The 18,429-nt window shown below is 38.6% G+C and overlaps 1 protein-coding gene across 1 annotated transcript in view; it reads right to left on the bottom strand.

Moving 5' to 3' along the window:
- Positions 1-5,009: 5,009 nt before the first annotated feature.
- The window catches only part of LOC117254122 (nardilysin-like), a 29,574-nt gene continuing 16,154 nt past the window's right edge, over positions 5,010-18,429 (bottom strand). Inside the window, exons 22-31 of the mRNA XM_033622142.2 lie at positions 17,861-17,988; positions 14,982-15,144; positions 14,674-14,705; positions 14,134-14,272; positions 9,850-9,897; positions 9,673-9,725; positions 9,501-9,584; positions 9,212-9,419; positions 6,916-7,002; positions 5,010-6,657 (exon numbers count right to left, since the gene is read on the bottom strand). Of these exons, the coding sequence (XP_033478033.2) occupies positions 6,436-6,657; positions 6,916-7,002; positions 9,212-9,419; positions 9,501-9,584; positions 9,673-9,725; positions 9,850-9,897; positions 14,134-14,272; positions 14,674-14,705; positions 14,982-15,144; positions 17,861-17,988 (1,164 nt within the window). The 3' untranslated portion in view covers positions 5,010-6,435. The remainder of the gene's footprint in view (positions 6,658-6,915; positions 7,003-9,211; positions 9,420-9,500; positions 9,585-9,672; positions 9,726-9,849; positions 9,898-14,133; positions 14,273-14,673; positions 14,706-14,981; positions 15,145-17,860; positions 17,989-18,429) is intronic.

Raw genomic sequence — 18,429 nt, 5'->3', positions numbered from 1 at the left:
GACATACTATACTATTATGTTTTTTCATGATTTTGGACGACATACTATACTATGACTTTTTTTCATGATTCTGTATGACATACTATACTATGATGTTTTTTCATGATTTATGACGACATGCCATACTATGACTTTTTTTCATGATGTCTGACGACATACTATACTATGATGGTTTTTCATGATTTTGGACAACATACAATACTATGATGTTTTATTAAGATTTTGGACGACATACTATACTATGACGTTTTTTCATGATTTTGGACGACATGTTTTTTCATGATTTTGGACGACAAACTGTACTATGACTTTTTTTCATGATTTTGGACAACATACAGTACTATGACTTTTTCTGATGATTCTGTACGACATACTATACTATGACTTTTTTTCATGATGTTTGACGACATACTATACTATGGCTTTTTCATGATTTTGGACGACATACTATACTATGACATTTTTTCATGATTTTGGATGACATACTATACTACAACGTTTTTTTCATGATTTTGGACGACGTACTATACTATCACATTTTTTCATGATTTTGGACGACATACTATACTATGATGTTTTTTCACGATTTTGGACGACATACTATACTACGACTTTTTTTCATGATTTTTGACGACATACTATACTATGGCTCTTTTTCATGATTTTGGACGACATACTATACTATGACTTTTTTCATGATTTATGACGACATACTATACTATAACGTTTTTTCATGATTTTGGACGACATACTATACTATGATGTTTTTTCATGATTTTGAACAGCATACTATACTATGACTTTTTTTCATGATGTTTGACGACATACTATACTATGGCTTTTTCATGATTTTGGACGACATACTATACTATAACATTTTTTCATGATTTTGGATGACATACTATACTATGATGTTTTTTCATGATTTTGAACAACATACTATACTATGACTTTTTTTCATGATGTTTGACGACATACTATACTATGGCTTTTTCATGATTTTGGACGACATACTATACTATAACATTTTTTCATGATTTTGGATGACATACTATACTACAACTTTTTTTCATGATTTTGGACGACATACTATACTATGATGTTTTTTCATTATTTTGGATGACATACTATACTATGACATTTTTTCATGATTTTGGATGACATACTGTACTATGATGTTTTTTCATGATTTTGGACGACATACTATACTACGTTTTTTTCATGATTTTGGATGACATACTATACTATGATGTTTTTTCATTATTTTGGATGACATACTATACTATGACATTTTTTCATGATTTTGGACGACATACTATACTATGACGTTTTTTCATGATTTTGGATGACATACTATACTATGATGTTTTTTCATTATTTTGGATGACATACTATACTACGACATTTTTTCATGATTTTGGACGACATTCTATACTATGACGTTTTTTTCATGATTTTGGATGACATACTATACTGTGACATTTTTTCATGATTTTGGACGACATACTATACTATGACGTTTTTTCATGATTTTGGATGACATACTATACTGTGACATTTTTTCATGATTTTGAACGACATACTTTACTATGACCTTTTTCCATGATTTCGGACAATATTTTATACTACGACATTTTTTCATGATTTTGGACGACATACTATATTATGACATTTTTTCACGATTTTGGACATACTATACTATGACGTTTTTTCATGATTTTGGATGACATACTATACTATAACATTTTTTCATGATTTTTGACGACATACTATACTATGACATTGTTTCATGATTTTTGACAACATACTATACTATTACGTTTTTTCATGATTTTGGACGACATACTATATTATGACATTTTTTCACGATTTTGGACGACATACTATACTATGACGTTTTTTCATGATTTTGGACAACATACTATACTATGACATTGTTTCATGATTTTCGACGACATACTATACAATGATGTTTTTTCACGATTTTGGACGACATACTATACTATGACATTGTTTCATGATTTTCAACGACGTACTATACTATGAACTTTTTTTCATGATTTTGGACGACATACTATACTATTACGTTTTTTCATGATTTTGGACGACATACTATACTATGACTTTTTTTTCATGATTTTGGACGACATACAGTACTATGATTTTTTTTAATGATTCTGTATGACATACTATACTATGATATTTTTTCATGATTTATGACGACATGCCATACTATGACTTTTTTTCATGATGTCTGACGACATACTATACTATGATGTTTTTTCATGATTTTGGACGACATACAATACTATGACTTTTTTCATGATTTTGGACGACATACTATACTATGATGTTTTTTCATGATTTTGGGCAACATACTATAGTATGACTTTTTTTCATGATGTCTGACGACATACTATACTATGATGGTTTTTCATGATTTTGGACGACATACAATACTATGACTTTTTTCATGATTTTGGACGACATACTATACTATGATGTTTTATTAAGATTTTGGACGACATACTATACTATGACGTTTTTTCATGATTTTGGACGACACAATGTTTTTTCATGATTTTGGATGACAAAATCGTGATGTTTTTTCATGATTTTGGACGACATACTATACTATGATTTTTTAAATGATTCTGTACGACATACTATACTATAACATTTTTTCATGATTTTTGATGACATACTATACTATGGCTCTTTTTCATGATTTTTGACGACATACTATACTATCAGATTTTTTATGATTTTGGATGACATACTATAGTATGATTTTTTTTCATGATTCTGTATGACATACTATACTATGTTTTTTTTTATGATTTTTGACGACATACTATACTATGGCTCTTTTTCATCATTTTGGACGACTTAATATACTATGACATTGTTTCATGATTTTCATTGACATACTATACTATGACATTGTTTCATGATTTTGGACGACATACTATAGTATTACGTTTTTTCATGATTTTGGACGACATACAATACTATGACTTTTTTTCATGATTCTGTATGACATACTATACTATGATGTTTTTTCATGATTTTGGACGACATGCCATACTATGACTTTTTTTCATGATGTCTGACGACATACTATACTATGACGTTTTTCATGATTTTGGACGACATACTATACTATGATGTTTTTTCATGATTTTGGGCAACATACTATACTATGATGTTTTTTCATGATGTCTGACGACATACTATACTATGATGGTTTTTCATGATTTTGGACGACATACAATACTATGACTTTTTTCACGATTTTGGACGACATACTATACTATGATGTTTTTTTAAAATTTTGGACGACATACTATGACGTTTTTTCATGATTTTGGACGACATGCCATACTATGACTTTTTTTCATGATGTCTGACGACATACTATACTATGACTTTTTTCATGATTTTGGACGACATACTATACTATGATGTTTTTTCATGATTTTGGGCAACATACTATAGTATGACTTTTTTTCATGATGTCTGACGACATACTATACTATGATGGTTTTTCATGATTTTGGACGACATACAATACTATGACTTTTTTCACGATTTTGGACGACATACTATAATATGATGTTTTTTTAAGATTTTGGACGACATACTATGACGTTTTTTCATGATTTTGGACGACATGATGTTTTTTCATGATTTTGGACGACAAAATCATGATGTTTTTTCATGATTCTGTACGACATACTATACTATGACTTTTTTTCATGATTTTTGACGACATATTATACTATGGCTCTTTTTCATGATTTTGGACGACATACTATTCTATGACATTTTTTCATGATTTTGGATGACATACTGACTTTTTTCATGATTTTTTGACGACATACTATACTATAACGTTTTTTTATGATTTTGGATGACATACTATACTATGACGTTTTTTCATGATTTTGGACGACATACTATACAATGATGTTTTTTCACGATTTTGGACGACATACTATACTATGATGTTTTGTCATGATTTTGGACGACATACTATACAATGATGTTTTTTCACGATTTTGGACGACATACTATACTATGATGTTTTGTCATGATTTTGGACAACATACTATATTATGATGTTTTGTCATGATTTTGGACGACATACTATACTATGACTTTTTTTTTCATGATCTTGGACGACATACAATACTGACTTTTTTTTCATGATGTTTGACGACCTACTATGCTATGGCTCTTCTTCATGATTTTGGATGACATACAATACTATGACATTTTTTCATGATTTTGGATGACATACTGTACTATGACGTTTTTTCATGATTTTGGACGACATACTATACTATGACCTTTTTCCATGATTTTGGACGATATACTATACTACAACGTTTTTTCATGATTTTGGACGACATACTATAGTATACCCACTTTTCCATAACTCATTTTGATATACTATCATATAGCTTTTTTCGAAATTCTATATCATGACTTTTTTTCAACAAACTATACTATGACATTTTTCACATTTTTTTTCAAAATACTATACTAGGACTTTTTCTGGACCACGTTTTTAACAACTGTTTTAACATACTATGACTCTTTTGGCCATTTTTACTATGACATTTTAACAACATAGTATGACTTGTACCAACTTTGACACACTATACTGTGACTTTTTCTTGATACCCTATACTATGGCATTTGTAACAATGTTTTCAATATACAACATTTGACTTTTTTTAAACAATTTTATCAACATGATATTCTGACTTTTTATATGTCAAGCTAAGTAATAATAATTTTTTTAAATTCTAAACTATGAACTTTAAATGCCATAGTATACTAAGACTCTTTCATAACATTGTATAGAATCAGTTTTTTATGTCATACTATAATATAACTTTTCAGTGTAATACTCCAATGACTTCCTTATGCCATAGAAAACCATACTCTGTTTTATGGACAGAATAATCCAGAATAATCAAACAAAACTTTTAACTGAAACATTCAGTTAAGGTATTTTTTTATTTGTCATGGAAATGCAAATATAACTAATTAAAATTACTTGGGGGGCACTTTCCAGCCCACACAAACTACTGCAGTACATTCTGAGTTAAAACAAGTCACAGTTGTTGTTTTTTTAATCACAGGCCTCCAGATACTGTTCTGTGTATACATTTATTTCTTTCATACATCATCCATTATTTCAGTATGAACACGTATATGTAAACTTATATGTAATAAATTAAAACATAGGTTGTTTTGTTCAGTGATACTGGCTGAAGTGACACTGAAGTGATAGTTCTGCCCTTCTTTGTTGTCTGACTGAATTTTAAACCAGAGCCCTGAGTCATCACGCTGCATTCACTTCACCTGGGAATAATTGTACAAATTTGTTCACAGTCAAAAGCAACAAGAAAAAAAAAACTAAATCCATCAAGATTCACAAACTGCAAGTCCCAAGATTCATATTCCACCTTATATCTGAGCTGAACAGTGTTTTATAGCAGGGCCGGTATTTATCGAGCACCTCACAGCAACAAATTATATATTAAGTGAAGTTTGGTCCTAATGTTAGGATTAGGAGTAAAATAATTTTAACGACTTACTTTAAAATAATTCCTATCTGCAGGCAGAGATATATCTTGAGATTTATTGATGAATATCAGCTCATTAAAACACCTTTTCTGCAATAGTTTCATCATTATTTTTGACTGACTCTGAGAGCCCCTGCTCTCTCCACATTCATGAAGGTCCTCCCGACCTCACAGCGGAAAAAAATGAATAAAAAAATGTAGCTTTGAAGCTGAGATGATAACAATTGTGCGTTTCTGCAGTAGTAAATCAAACTTTGATTTGCTCTTACAGCTTCATAAAAGTGTTTGCAGTTGTCTATCTCACGAAACAGGTCCGTCTTATCTGAATAAATCTAACTGTGTACTGTGTAATCTACTGTACCGGCTGTGTAACTGCAGCACAAAACTTACTTCTATGCTTGAAATCTATTTTGCAGATTAAACACTTTTAGCATCGTATTTTTGCACACACATATATATATACAGTATTTATATACTATAATCTGCAGCACAGTAGATACCTCTATTTGCCTGTACATGTCGAGCCTTTATGCTACATTAAAAAAGTGGTTATTACTAATTTTTACGTTTATAATTTCTGCTGTAGTAAGACGTGAATCACGAGATGCTTTATAAATACTGGCTCAGATTTATGCTTTTTTCCCACGGGCTGTGAATGCAGCATTTTTACAACCACTCACATGAAACAAAAGATTTAAACACTTGTTAAATGTCCGTCCTAACAGTGTCCTCTTCCATCGAACATCAATGCTAGCCGTTTCCATGGTTAATTTATTATTATTACTACAAGGAGGAGGTCTTTAGCTCCGCCCTGTTGGCCTGCAGTGAGAGTGGCCTAGCTGAGGATTTTGTGGTAAGGGTGGAGGGGGAGGGACGAGGTGAACGCTCTGATGTCGGTGATGAGCATGGTGTCCTGGAGCGGCGGCGAGGAGGCTGGCAGGAAGGTCAGCTCGCTCACTTCACCGTAGGCTGAGGAGGGGGGGTTGTCCGGGCTCTCGGGGCTACAGGCATTGCTCAGTTCTGGTGGGTCATTCTCCTCCACCCCAAAACCAACCACCTGACGGAGAAAACAAACGTGTTAAAAGATTCTTTTTATTTTGTTCTTCAGAGTTTTTGTTATCAAGTATTAACCCTTCATTGGAATAGAAACAGCTGCTGTCTAAATACTTTTACTATTAAAAAGGATCATACCGCTCAGTTTTACATGTTTAGAAGAGACAGATCTGCCTAAGCCTGGTACTCACCGAGTGTTTGTGTCTACAGTTTGAATGAGGTCTGTTAAAAGAGTCAGTGAACACAACACAAACACACTTACATGTACGCTGAGCTTCCTGCTGTTGTTTCTGTGTTCCAGGAACCAGGAGACCAGCTCCTCCTGAGAGAACAGCTTCAGAGCCTCGATCTGCAGCACAGAACACAACGTCTCAGAACCACAGTGCAGGACCAGAACCACAGAACAGGACCAGAACCAGAGCCCTGCAGCCACACCAGCTGTGTGTAAATACCTCCAAACTGTACTGTAACTGTTTTGACCCGAGAGAGAGATGGAGAAAAAATGAGGTAAAGAAGGAAAAGAATGGGGTTGAGGAGAAAGAATGAGGAAAAGGATGAGATAGCGACAGAAAAAGAATGAGAGAGATGGAGGTAGAATGAGGAAAAGAATGAGGGAGAGATGGAGAAAGAACGAGGTAGAGACTGAAAAAGAACGAGGGAAAGAATGAGATACAGACAGAAAAAGACTGAGGGAGAGATGGAGAAAAAACAAGGCAGAGACGGAGAGAGAATGAGGAAAAGAATGAGGTAGAGAGGGAGAAAGAATGATGGAGGGACGGACAGGGAAAAATTGTGGAAAAGAACGAGGTAGAGAGGGAGAAAGAATGAGGGAGAGATGGAGAAAGGATGAGGAAAAGAATGACATAGAGACTAGGGTTGGGAACGATTAACCAATACGACCGGATATCCGGTTTGACAAGCGAGAGATACGGCTACGTCGGTAGCAGCCTCCTCAATCGATACGAATCAGCCATGAATCCTTAGATGAATCGATTGTAGAGTCATGGATTCGGGTATCGTGAGACTAGCAATCGGTTGGCTTTAACAGTTTGCATCTCGAAAACAACGCGAGAGCCGGCGGCATGCTCCAGACCGTAGCAGGCATTACTGAAAACGATAATGGATGTAAACATCAGCGCCAGCTTGACCGGTGGAGATGAGGAACAGAAGCTAATGCTGGTTGGATAAACCAGGGAGCAGCCAAGCCGCAGCAGAAACTAAAGGCGAATCCTGCCGGTTGTGGGTTGAACGTGGGGTCACAGACACAGACAGAAATACGTATTCCTGTCAAATTCGGCGGCGCATGATAACGGCTTACCGGCGACCGACAAGCCCGGCTCCAGGTCCAAGAAGTCTTCGTCGGTGTCATGACTGCCCAGAAATACCAGGCGAGCCCTGGCAGCACACAGGTATGTGACGTGTCAGAGGAGAAACGAGCCGTTCACATTTCCACAAACCTCAGCGCACTTTAGGGACTGTTCTCTACTTGTCAGGGGAGGAGGGTGGCTGGTTGATTTTGATTTTATTTATTTACTTTATTTTGATCCCCCCTATATTCATCACTGATTGATGCTGTTTTTGAAGTGTGAATAAGTCAATAAGTAATTTATTCCATTGAAATATCATTGATGTATTATAGAAAAGTGATTTATCTTTTTATAAATGACAAACACAGAGTGTAGCAAACACAGAGAAATAGTCTGACATGCTGTCAGTGATAAGCTGCTAGTCATCACAGTCCATGATATCAACTAATAACAGGAGATGTCAGATTCTGCCCCTACATTGCATGTTATTATTTTTGTCTGCTTTATGTTTATATTGTACAGCGTTATGATAAACTTTATTCCAGACTCAAGTCCATATAAGATACATACAAAAACACAAACAATACCATAAAAACAACACAACAAGTAGGTTTAAAACACTTAAATTTTACTTAAAGTTCACTTCACTTAAAGTTTAAAACTTCTTCTCATTTTTATATTGATCCCATCCAACAAAAAATTTGGTCCATGTCTAAAAATAAATACATTTGACATGGGATTTTGTTGTTGTTTGTCTTTCTATTTTATTTTTGCCAGTGCCATACAGCAACAATGCTTGGGGATGTGGTCTTTTACAAATTTGAAAATACTGTAAGAATGTCACTTTTATAGAATTGGCTTCTTTATTTTATAATGTATGATTAATGTCTACATCAACAAATGTTAACCATAGAATCGTATCGAATCGTACACTACTCGTTCCTACACTGTAAAGAATCGTATCGAATCGTTCTGTATTAAAAATGTATCATTTTGAATCGTATCGTAACCTGTGTATCTAGATACATATTGAATCGTCTATCACAGAGAGATTCCCAACCCTAATAGAGACGGAGAAAGAGTGAGGGAGAGACGGAGAAAGAGTGAGGGAGAGACAGACAAAGAATGATGGAGAGACAGGGAGAGAAATAGACTCTCCCACTCATTCTTTCTGTCTGTCCCTCATCCTGTCTCTCTCCCCCGTTCCCTCAGAACAAGGCAGAGACAGAAAGAGAGACGGGTGCGTCTCACCTCCTTGTTGAGCCTCTTGAAGACGTACTGCTGTGTGACGACCTCAAACCAGTTGCGGTCCACTTCCTCTCCCAGGTGAGCGTCCTCACACTCCTTCAGCTTGATGAGAGCCGTTACCTGGGTCCTGAAGGCCTCCTCGCTCAGACCCGACAGACGCTCCCCGAAACTCACCAGGAACTCCTCGATCTTCGCCTCCACCAGCTCTGTGCTGCGAGGACAAACGGGACAAGGAGCACGTCTTAAACAAGGACACAAACAAAGACTCAAACACACAGACGGGTCAACTCACCTGAACTTGGTTGCTTGTGTTTCCACGGTGACAGAGAATCCCAGCACCCCTGAGGTGTTCCTGCAGGTTGGATACACCTGGTACCTGTGGGGGTACGATGTGTTGTGATTAGACGGATACTGTGAGTGGACATTACTCAACTTGACACTCAGTATAAGAGACTGACACTGACCCCAGAGTCTCCTTTGTCCTGAGGAAGTCAAAGCACGGCTCCTCCATGTGCATCTGAAGAGACGAACACAAGTTCAAGCTACATAACAGGTGGACGTGCACGTTTTCACACCACAGAACAAGAACCACCAATACTGTTTTCTGTCACCAGAGTTGTTGGGATGGTCGTAACACTCACCACCATCAGCTCCATCAGAGCGTGCTCTTTGAGGTTCTTCAGCCCCGACTGCAACAGAATCCAGATTTATGCACATGAATACAACACTAGTGGTGAAGTATTCAGATCCTTCACTGCAGTAAAATACTCTGTTAGGCCTTGATCACACAGAGAGCGTTTTAGCAGCTGGAGGCGCCTTTCTGTAATGGTTTTCAATTAGGATGAAGCTTTTGCTCGCTGTTTTTGCGTTGCTACATGCCTCGCAATTCTGCACCAAAAAGACTTTAGCTCAGAGCGGACGATGATCAGACCGTAATTCCGACGTAGAAGAACAGGGTACAGGAACTTCAAGTGAGTTAGGCCTAGTCCACACGAGCACGGGTATTTTTAAAACCGAACTTTTTTGGCCTCCAGTTTTTAAAAAATCTGCGTTCATACAAGCGGTGTAATAAAAATACCTCCGTCCACATGACACTGCAAATTCCACTATCAAGCAATGTAATACACATGCCAAAGCAGTAGGTGGTGATATAACTCCTAACTGTAAGGCCATTGTAGCCAATCAGAAGGCAGTAATATGTCATTACCCATTGTCATTGACAGCAGGAGCAGTCTCCCTAATAGCACACTCTTGCCTCTGTTGCTGGATGTGGTTGAGTAGCGTTAGTTGTATGATACAGCCACTAAGTGCTGATATTCTGCTAAATAGCAGCAGTATTTTGTTTAGGTCCATCATCAAATCGCCTCTCGCACACACTGGATCGGGTAATAACACAGCTGTTTTCTGTTTACGTCGCACACTGTGACGTCATACAATGGAGACGAGACAAAATAACTGCGGTTATCCTGTCCACACATGACTGCTGACACCGGACTTTTCCAAAAAGTTCACCCTGGACTCAAATACAAATAACTCCGGTTACAGGGGCCAAAAACTGCGGTTGCGTGTGGATGAAAGGCCAAACTGTGAGCAAAGAGTCACGGTTTTATAAATACCCGCGTTGGTGTGGACAGCCCCTAAGTTGCCTTTTTTTGTGTGTTGTTTTTTGTCTTTGTTGCTATTTCACCTTGATTGCCTGGTTTGGTTTGTTTTGTTGTTGATTGTTAAATATGATATGCTGTTAAAAGGGTCGGTGTTATAAAATGTAGCTTCAGCCTACGCCTTTTTCTGTCTGCAGGAGTGTCTATGTTTTATTAAATTACTTAATTGTAATGTTTTGCACTGTGCCATTTACAGTCAGGTCGATAATTATTTGGACAATGATACAGTTGTCGTCATTTTGGCTCTGTACACCACCACAATGGGTTTTAAATGAAACAATGAATACCTGCTTAAAGTGCAGACTCTCAGCTTTCATTTAAGGCTTTTTTCAAAAATGTAGTATGAACCGTGTAGGAATTACAACCATTTCTTCACACAGTCCCCCAACTTTAAGGGCTCATAAGTATTTGGACAAACTAACATAATCATCAATTAAACAGTCAGTTTTAATACTTGGTTGCAAATCCTTTACAGTCAATGACTGCCTCAAGTGTTGGACACATAGGCATCATCAGATGCTGGGTTTCTTCCCTGGTGATGCTCTGCCAGCCCTTTACTGTAGCTGTCTGCACTTTCTGCTTGTGTTTTGGATGTTTTGCCCTCAGTTTTGGCTTCAGCAAGAGAAACGCATGCTCAATTGGATTCAGGTCAGATGATATGACTTGGCCATTGCAGAACATTTCACTTCTTTGCCTTAAAAATGTCTTTGGTTGCTTTTGCAGTATGCTTCAGGTCAATGTCCAACTGCACTGTGAAGCATCGTCCAATGAGTTTTGAAGCATTTGGTTGAATCTGAGCAGATAATGGTGCCCCAAACACTTCAGCTTTCATCCTGCTGCTCTTGTCAGCAAGACAAGACTTCACTAGAATAAATACAGAGGGTTTATCACAAGATGCAAACCATTGGTTAGCCTTAAAAATGGAAGGCCAGATTAGAGTTTGTCAAAAACCATCTAAAAAGCCTGTACAGTTGTGGAACAGCATACTGTGGACAGATAAAACAAAAATCAACTACCAGAATGATGGGAAGACAAGAGAAGGAAGAAGGGAAGGAACTGCTCATGATCCAAAGCACATCACCTCATCAGTGAAGCATGGTGGAGGTACTGTTATGTCATGGCCATGTATGGCTGCCAGTGGAACCGGTTCTCTTGTATTTATTGATGATGTGACTGCTGAGAAGAGCAGCAGGATGAAAGCTGAAGTGTTTGGAGCTACATTATCTGCTCAGATTCAACCAAATGCTTCAAAACTCATTGGACGATGCTTCACAGTGCAGTTGGACATTGACCTGAAGCATACTGCAAAAGCAACCAAAGACATTTTTAAGGCAAAGAAGTGGAATGTTCTGCAATGGCCAAGTCATATCATCTGACCTGAATCCAATTGAGCATGCGTTTCTCTTGCTGAAGCCAAAACTGAGGGCAAAACACCCAAAACACAAGCAGAAAGTGCAGACGGCTACAGTAAAGGGCTGGCAGAGCATCACCAGGGAAGAAACCCAGCATCTGATGATGCCTATGTGTCCAACACTTCAGGCAGTCATTGACTGTAAAGGATTTGCAACCAAGTATTAAATCTGACTGTTTAATTGATGATTATGTTAGTTTGTCCAAATACTTATGAGCCCTTAAAGTTGGGGGACTGTGTGAAGAAATGGTTGTAATTCCTTCACGGTTCATACTACATTTTTGAAAAAAGCCTTAAATGAAAGCTGAGAGTCTGCACTTTAAGCAGGTATTCATTGTTTCATTTAAAACCCATTGTGGTGGTGTACAGAGCCAAAATGACGACAACTGTATCATTGTCCAAATAATTATGGACCTGACTGTATGTATCTGCCATGTTCTGTGAGAGGCTGTGACTTTATTTTAGGGATGTCCCGATCACATTTTTTTGCCCCCGAGTCCGAGTCCGAGTCATTTGATTTTGAGTATCTGCCGATACCGAGTCCCGATCCGATACTTTGGCAATGCAGTAAAATTTTTTACTGTAGATTAACTGTATCATCCCACTATTTTTCTGTTCTTTGTGCTCTACTAGGGATGTAACAATATCACAATCTCACAATATTACAATACTGTACCCCAATAACAAGCCCATGACATTTATTGCAGTATTGTAAGACATGTCATAATATCAACGATGTCCGCGACATCTGCGCAGTCTGTCCGTGTGTCTGTCTCACGTGCGTTACGTCTGACTCGCTCTCAGTAGAAGCTGCCGTGACTGTTGTTGCTGCTGGGGTCTGTAGCGCTCAAACATCAACAACAACAGCTGCTTGGAAGTCAGCAGTGAAACAATTCAGCCACACACACGTACTAAACAGTCAGCTGACACGGTGACACGGACGATCGTCTCTCACACTCTCGCAAGCACCGTCATTTCATATTGTTACATGTCCGCGATGACGCAGCCACACACACACGGACATGCACGAAAAACAAGCGTGTTGCACCGAAGGCGCGCCGCTGGCGTCGCTTTGGGTTATGAGCGCACATGACGCACGTCTACAGTAAAAGTAATGGGTTTGAGAGTGCAAAAGAGCTACATCTGAACGCCCCCCATGCGGCCCGTCTTGCTTTAGACAAATAGGGAAAACCCTGACATGTATCTGATATGTCATAGGCCTATATCCGATCCCTGATCGGGATGTAACTTCCGATTCCGATCGAGTCTGAAACCACGTGATCGGCCCCGATTTCCGATCACGTGATCGGATCGGGACATGCCTACTTTATTTATATGAATTTGTAAATGAATACATGATGTTCTTATTTTTATTTGCAGACTGAGATAAATTCGACATTCTAAATTTGTATATGGGCTGTATTCTGTGTAGAAGTTTGATGTCTGCCTCTGAGATTCTTTATCCACACCAACACAGTTTCTGTTAGTGGTGCTAAAAGTGTTGAAATATAACAGATAAAACTTCTCAGTTACTGAAAATAATCCTCAGATCTCACTGTGAACACCTTCTCCTAAAGAAATAGTCCTCTGAGGATTATCCAGAGAAACAGTGACGCTGTTTTTGGAAAGACATGCTGCTGAATTTTTTTTTCAATCTTGGCTTTAAAAACTGAAACTAACTTGACCAGACTGAACGAAGAAAAAAGGATTTTATTTTGTAATTTGTGTGAACTGAACCTTTAAAAACAAAATAAAAAATAAACAGATAGTGTGGTTTTAAACGCTGCCATGTAACCATGATGTAGCTGCACTCTGTAGTCCAGTGTGGAGCATCAGTGTGATGGTGTTCCTACCTGGTAGTAGACGGTGACCTCGGAGTTGGCGTCTCCTTTGTTGAGAGATTTGACTTTACAGAGATGATGTTTCTGAGGCAGCTCCACCACCCGGAACAACACAGGGACCTCTGCTGACAGAGGCTGGAACTGCAGCTTACTGCAGACAGACAGACAGACAGACAGACAGACAGACAGACAGATGGGACTGCTGACATCACATTAACACAAACTGGAGGATGACTGTTTCCTCTGCAGCTTGTTCATTATGTCAGATTATTTAACATACATAGACGGACTGTTTTTGTACTCAGCACTTTCCATCTGTTTTAGTTTGATAGAAATGCTAAGAAATACACTTTACACTTTAACACACTACAGTTTAGAGAATATGAATGTGTAAGGGTGTTCGCAGTTTAATTACCTTCTACTTTCAGTTACACTGAGTTACATCTGAAGCCTGAATGTGTATTTTACAAGATGACTGAAATAAAAATAAAAATAAGCTTCCAACATTAAAAATACTGAAAGCTGAATAAAGAAATGAAGCAGGATACTCACTCGATGAAGTACTGCAGAAACTCTTTGGACTCCTGTTGGAGGAAACGTGTGAGAAATTACACCTGAACTGTTTAAATCAATAGTCTGTACTAATAAAATATTCCAGACTTAAAGTGTTACTACAGATTATCCAGAGTAGTGGCAGAGAAATTGTTTCCTGTTTTAAATCTGAATTTTAAAAGACTGAGTCCACACTAAATTTTGTGTGGAGGATGAGCATGATGGGGTTAAGGGTACGGGATACCAGAGAGAGGAAATATATATACAAAGTTTTGCTGCTCAGCTTTTTGTTTCTCTGTGTGTCTCACCATGTTGGTGAAGTTTCCCTGCACCAGCCCCTCGGTGTACAGCTCCGCCTTCAGCCCGGTGACGAAGGTCATGAGGTCATCGACCGTCAGACCCTTCATGACGGCCTGATACTTCTGAATGACCGACCAGCGACAGTGCTCCAGGATCAGCAGTCGGACGTCCCTGCAGAGAGGTGGATGGGGAGGAAGACAACACTGACGTCACTCTGTTTACAGACCCAGCTGCTGCTCAGTGGAGATCTCTGCAGTTTGTTTGGTTTTATCATAAATTACAGTGGAGAGGCGTCGGGATGAACTGATACAGGAGTCAGGGATTCTTCTACATCAATACGCAACCACAGATTACGGTTGGGCCGCTGTAAGAAAACTTTCAAACCAGTTTAAGCCAAACAACAGACAGGACCAGACTGGTATACCAAGTTTTACAGGTGTTGCTGCTCCCAAGTGGAACATAATGACATCATGGCCCAACAGCAAACGAGCAGCAGACTATCCTGTTGTATCATGTAACGTCAAAACTTAGTTATTGTTCTTGGCCCCAAACAACTCAGAGACTCTTTATCTGATGACATAGTTTCTCCAGATGGCATTGCTCTGGCCTCTAGCACTACCGTAAGAAACCTCGGAGTAATATTTGATCAAGATTTGTCTTTTAATTCTCATTTAAAGCAAACCTCACGGACTGCATTTTTTCATCTGCGTAATATTGCGAAAATTAGGCCTATCCTGACCCGAAAAGATGCAGAAAAATTGGTCCACGCTTTTGTTACCTCAAGGCTGGATTACTGTAACTCTCTATTATCAGGTAGCTCTAGTAAGTCCTTAAAAACTCTCCAGCTAATTCAGAATGCAGCAGCACGTATACTAACAGGAACTAAGAAACGAGATCATATTTCTCCTGTTTTAGCTTCTCTGCACTGGCTCCCGGTAAAATCCAGAATTGAATTTAAAATCCTACTGTTAACTTATAAAGCTCTAAATGGTCAAGCTCCGTCATATCTTAGAGAGCTCATAGTGCCATATTATCCCACCAGAACACTGCGCTCTGAGAACGCAGGGTTACTCGTGGTCCCTAAAGTCTCCAAAAGCAGATCAGGAGCCAGAGCCTTCAGCTATCAGGCTCCTCTCCTGTGGAATCATCTTCCTGTTACGGTCCGGGAGGCAGACACCGTCTCCACATTTAAGACTAGACTTAAGACTTTCCTCTTTGATAAAGCTTATAGTTAGGGCTGGCTCAGGCTTGCCCTGTACCAGCCCCTAGTTAGGCTGACTTAGGCCTAGTCTGCCGGAGGACCCCCTATAATACACCGGGCTCCCTCTCTCTCCCTCTCTCTCTCTCTCTCTCTCTCTCTCTCTCTCTCTCTCTCTCTCACTCTCATTCTATTACTGCATCTTGCTAACTCGGCCATTCTGGATGTCACTAACTCGGCTTCTTCTCCGGAGCCTTTGTGCTCCACTGTCTCTCAGAATAACTCATACCGCAGCGGTGCCTGGACAGTGTGACGTGTGTGGTTGTGCTGCTGCCGTGGTCCTGCCAGATGCCTCCTGCTGCTGCTGCCATCATTAGTCATTAGTCATACTTCTACTGTTATTATACACATATGACTATTGTCACACAAGTATACCGTCTGATATTAATACATACTTTCAACATATTGTACCACAGTAGCCAGAACTATAACTATAATATTATTACTTTCATTAATGTTGTTGTAAGCTACTGTCATTACCTGCATCTCTCTCTCTCTCTCTCTCTCTCTCTCTCTCTCTCTGTCTCATTGTGTCATATGGATTACTGTTAATTTATTATGCTGATCTGTTCTGTACGACATCTATTGCACGTCTGTCCGTCCTGGAAGAGGGATCCCTCCTCAGTTGCTCTTCCTGAGGTTTCTACCGTTTTTTTTTTTCCCCGTTAAAGGGGTTTTTTTTGGGGAGTTTTTCCTTATCCGCTGTGAGGGTCTTAAGGACAGAGGGATGTCGTATGCTGTAAAGCCCTGTGAGGCAAATTGTGATTTGTGATATTGGGCTTTATAAATAAAATTGAATTGAATTGAATTGAAAACTCTCTGTCCACATTACATCCATTTAATGTGCACTTCTGTTACTTCACACAAACAAAGCACATAAATATGAGATCAGACCTAACCACTGTCTTCCTGTTTTGTAACATTACCTTTTTAAACACATTTAATATTGTGATATTTAATAGAAACATATAACCAACAGCAAGACGCCTAGCTTGTTATAAGCACGGGTTATTTAGCTCAACAGAAACATCCTCCAGTCAGCTGCCACCTTATGTTGTTTTTCGTAGTAAAATAAGAAGGTATCAGGTAGATAATTCCTCATCTTAATGTCATGAATCAGCTGTTCCTCGTCCAATATGGAGCTTTCAAAGCGAGTAACAGATATAAATTGTAACAGGGTGTCCGACAAAAGTTCAGCTTCCAACGGCAGCGCTGCGTCACTTGCGGTTATGTCAGCTTCAAATCCAAAATATGTCACTTCTCATCACCCAAAACACATGAACTTTGTTGTAAATAAACTGCCTGCGCTGCTGTGACCCTCCTATCTCCTAAAACGTGATCTCCTTCATGTTGCCGACAGCTGCTTCCGCTAACAGCTGGTCAGATACAAGTGCCCCCATTAGTCCATTTATAAAAAATAATATTATGTTGGTCAGATTGTCATAATTCTTAGTAATAATGCAATACCTGTTGGATTTAGCGCTGTGATGAGAATTTGGACTACTTTTTAATTTGCCAGACTGTGTCACAAAAATCTAACTGGTTTAATCTTGTACACTGGACTGGACTTGTCCAGCAAAACCAGATACTGACCCACTTGTGTGTAAATGCAGTGTGTGTGGGACGTACTTGCCGAGTCTCTCAGGTTTGATGAGGATGTTGAAGTAGGTTTTCTTTAGCTGCTCAGAAAACATGTTGAAGACGCCCGGCTCGGCGCTGAAGTCTGCCAGATGATCCACGATCAGTTTCAACAGAAGCTGAAACAACATGAGTCACATTAGATTCAGTAAATGTCTATCTGCAGCTCTCGGTTTGGAGAAGCAGGCTGGAGTCCGACACGGAGGCTAAGCAATCTATGAAAAAAATCAATATCAGTTTAAATGTAGGCTATACTGAGAGGCTTCTATTGTCTCGCCAAAGCCACCAGACTCCATTGACAGAACCAGCAATTTTATCTCAATTTTCTGTGTTGTACTCGTGACTGCTTCTCTAAACTGAAGGTGTGCTGACTGACATCTACTGTAGACAGCAAGGGTGGACGACATGGCCCCAAAATAATATCACAAAAGTATTTTTGCGGCAAATTAGTCAATACTATTTTATCATTAATTTAAGAAAATAGAATTGCACCAGAATAAGTGATACAGTTTTAGAGTTTGCCTTCAAATATTCAGGTAAAACTAAACAAAAATCATCTA

Source organism: Epinephelus lanceolatus, chromosome 6, assembly GCF_041903045.1.
Source record: "Epinephelus lanceolatus isolate andai-2023 chromosome 6, ASM4190304v1, whole genome shotgun sequence".
Taxonomy (NCBI): Eukaryota; Metazoa; Chordata; class Actinopteri; order Perciformes; family Serranidae; genus Epinephelus; species Epinephelus lanceolatus.
The sequence above is the reverse complement of the archived record's forward strand: the minus strand, read 5'-3'. Positions and strand labels throughout refer to the sequence as shown.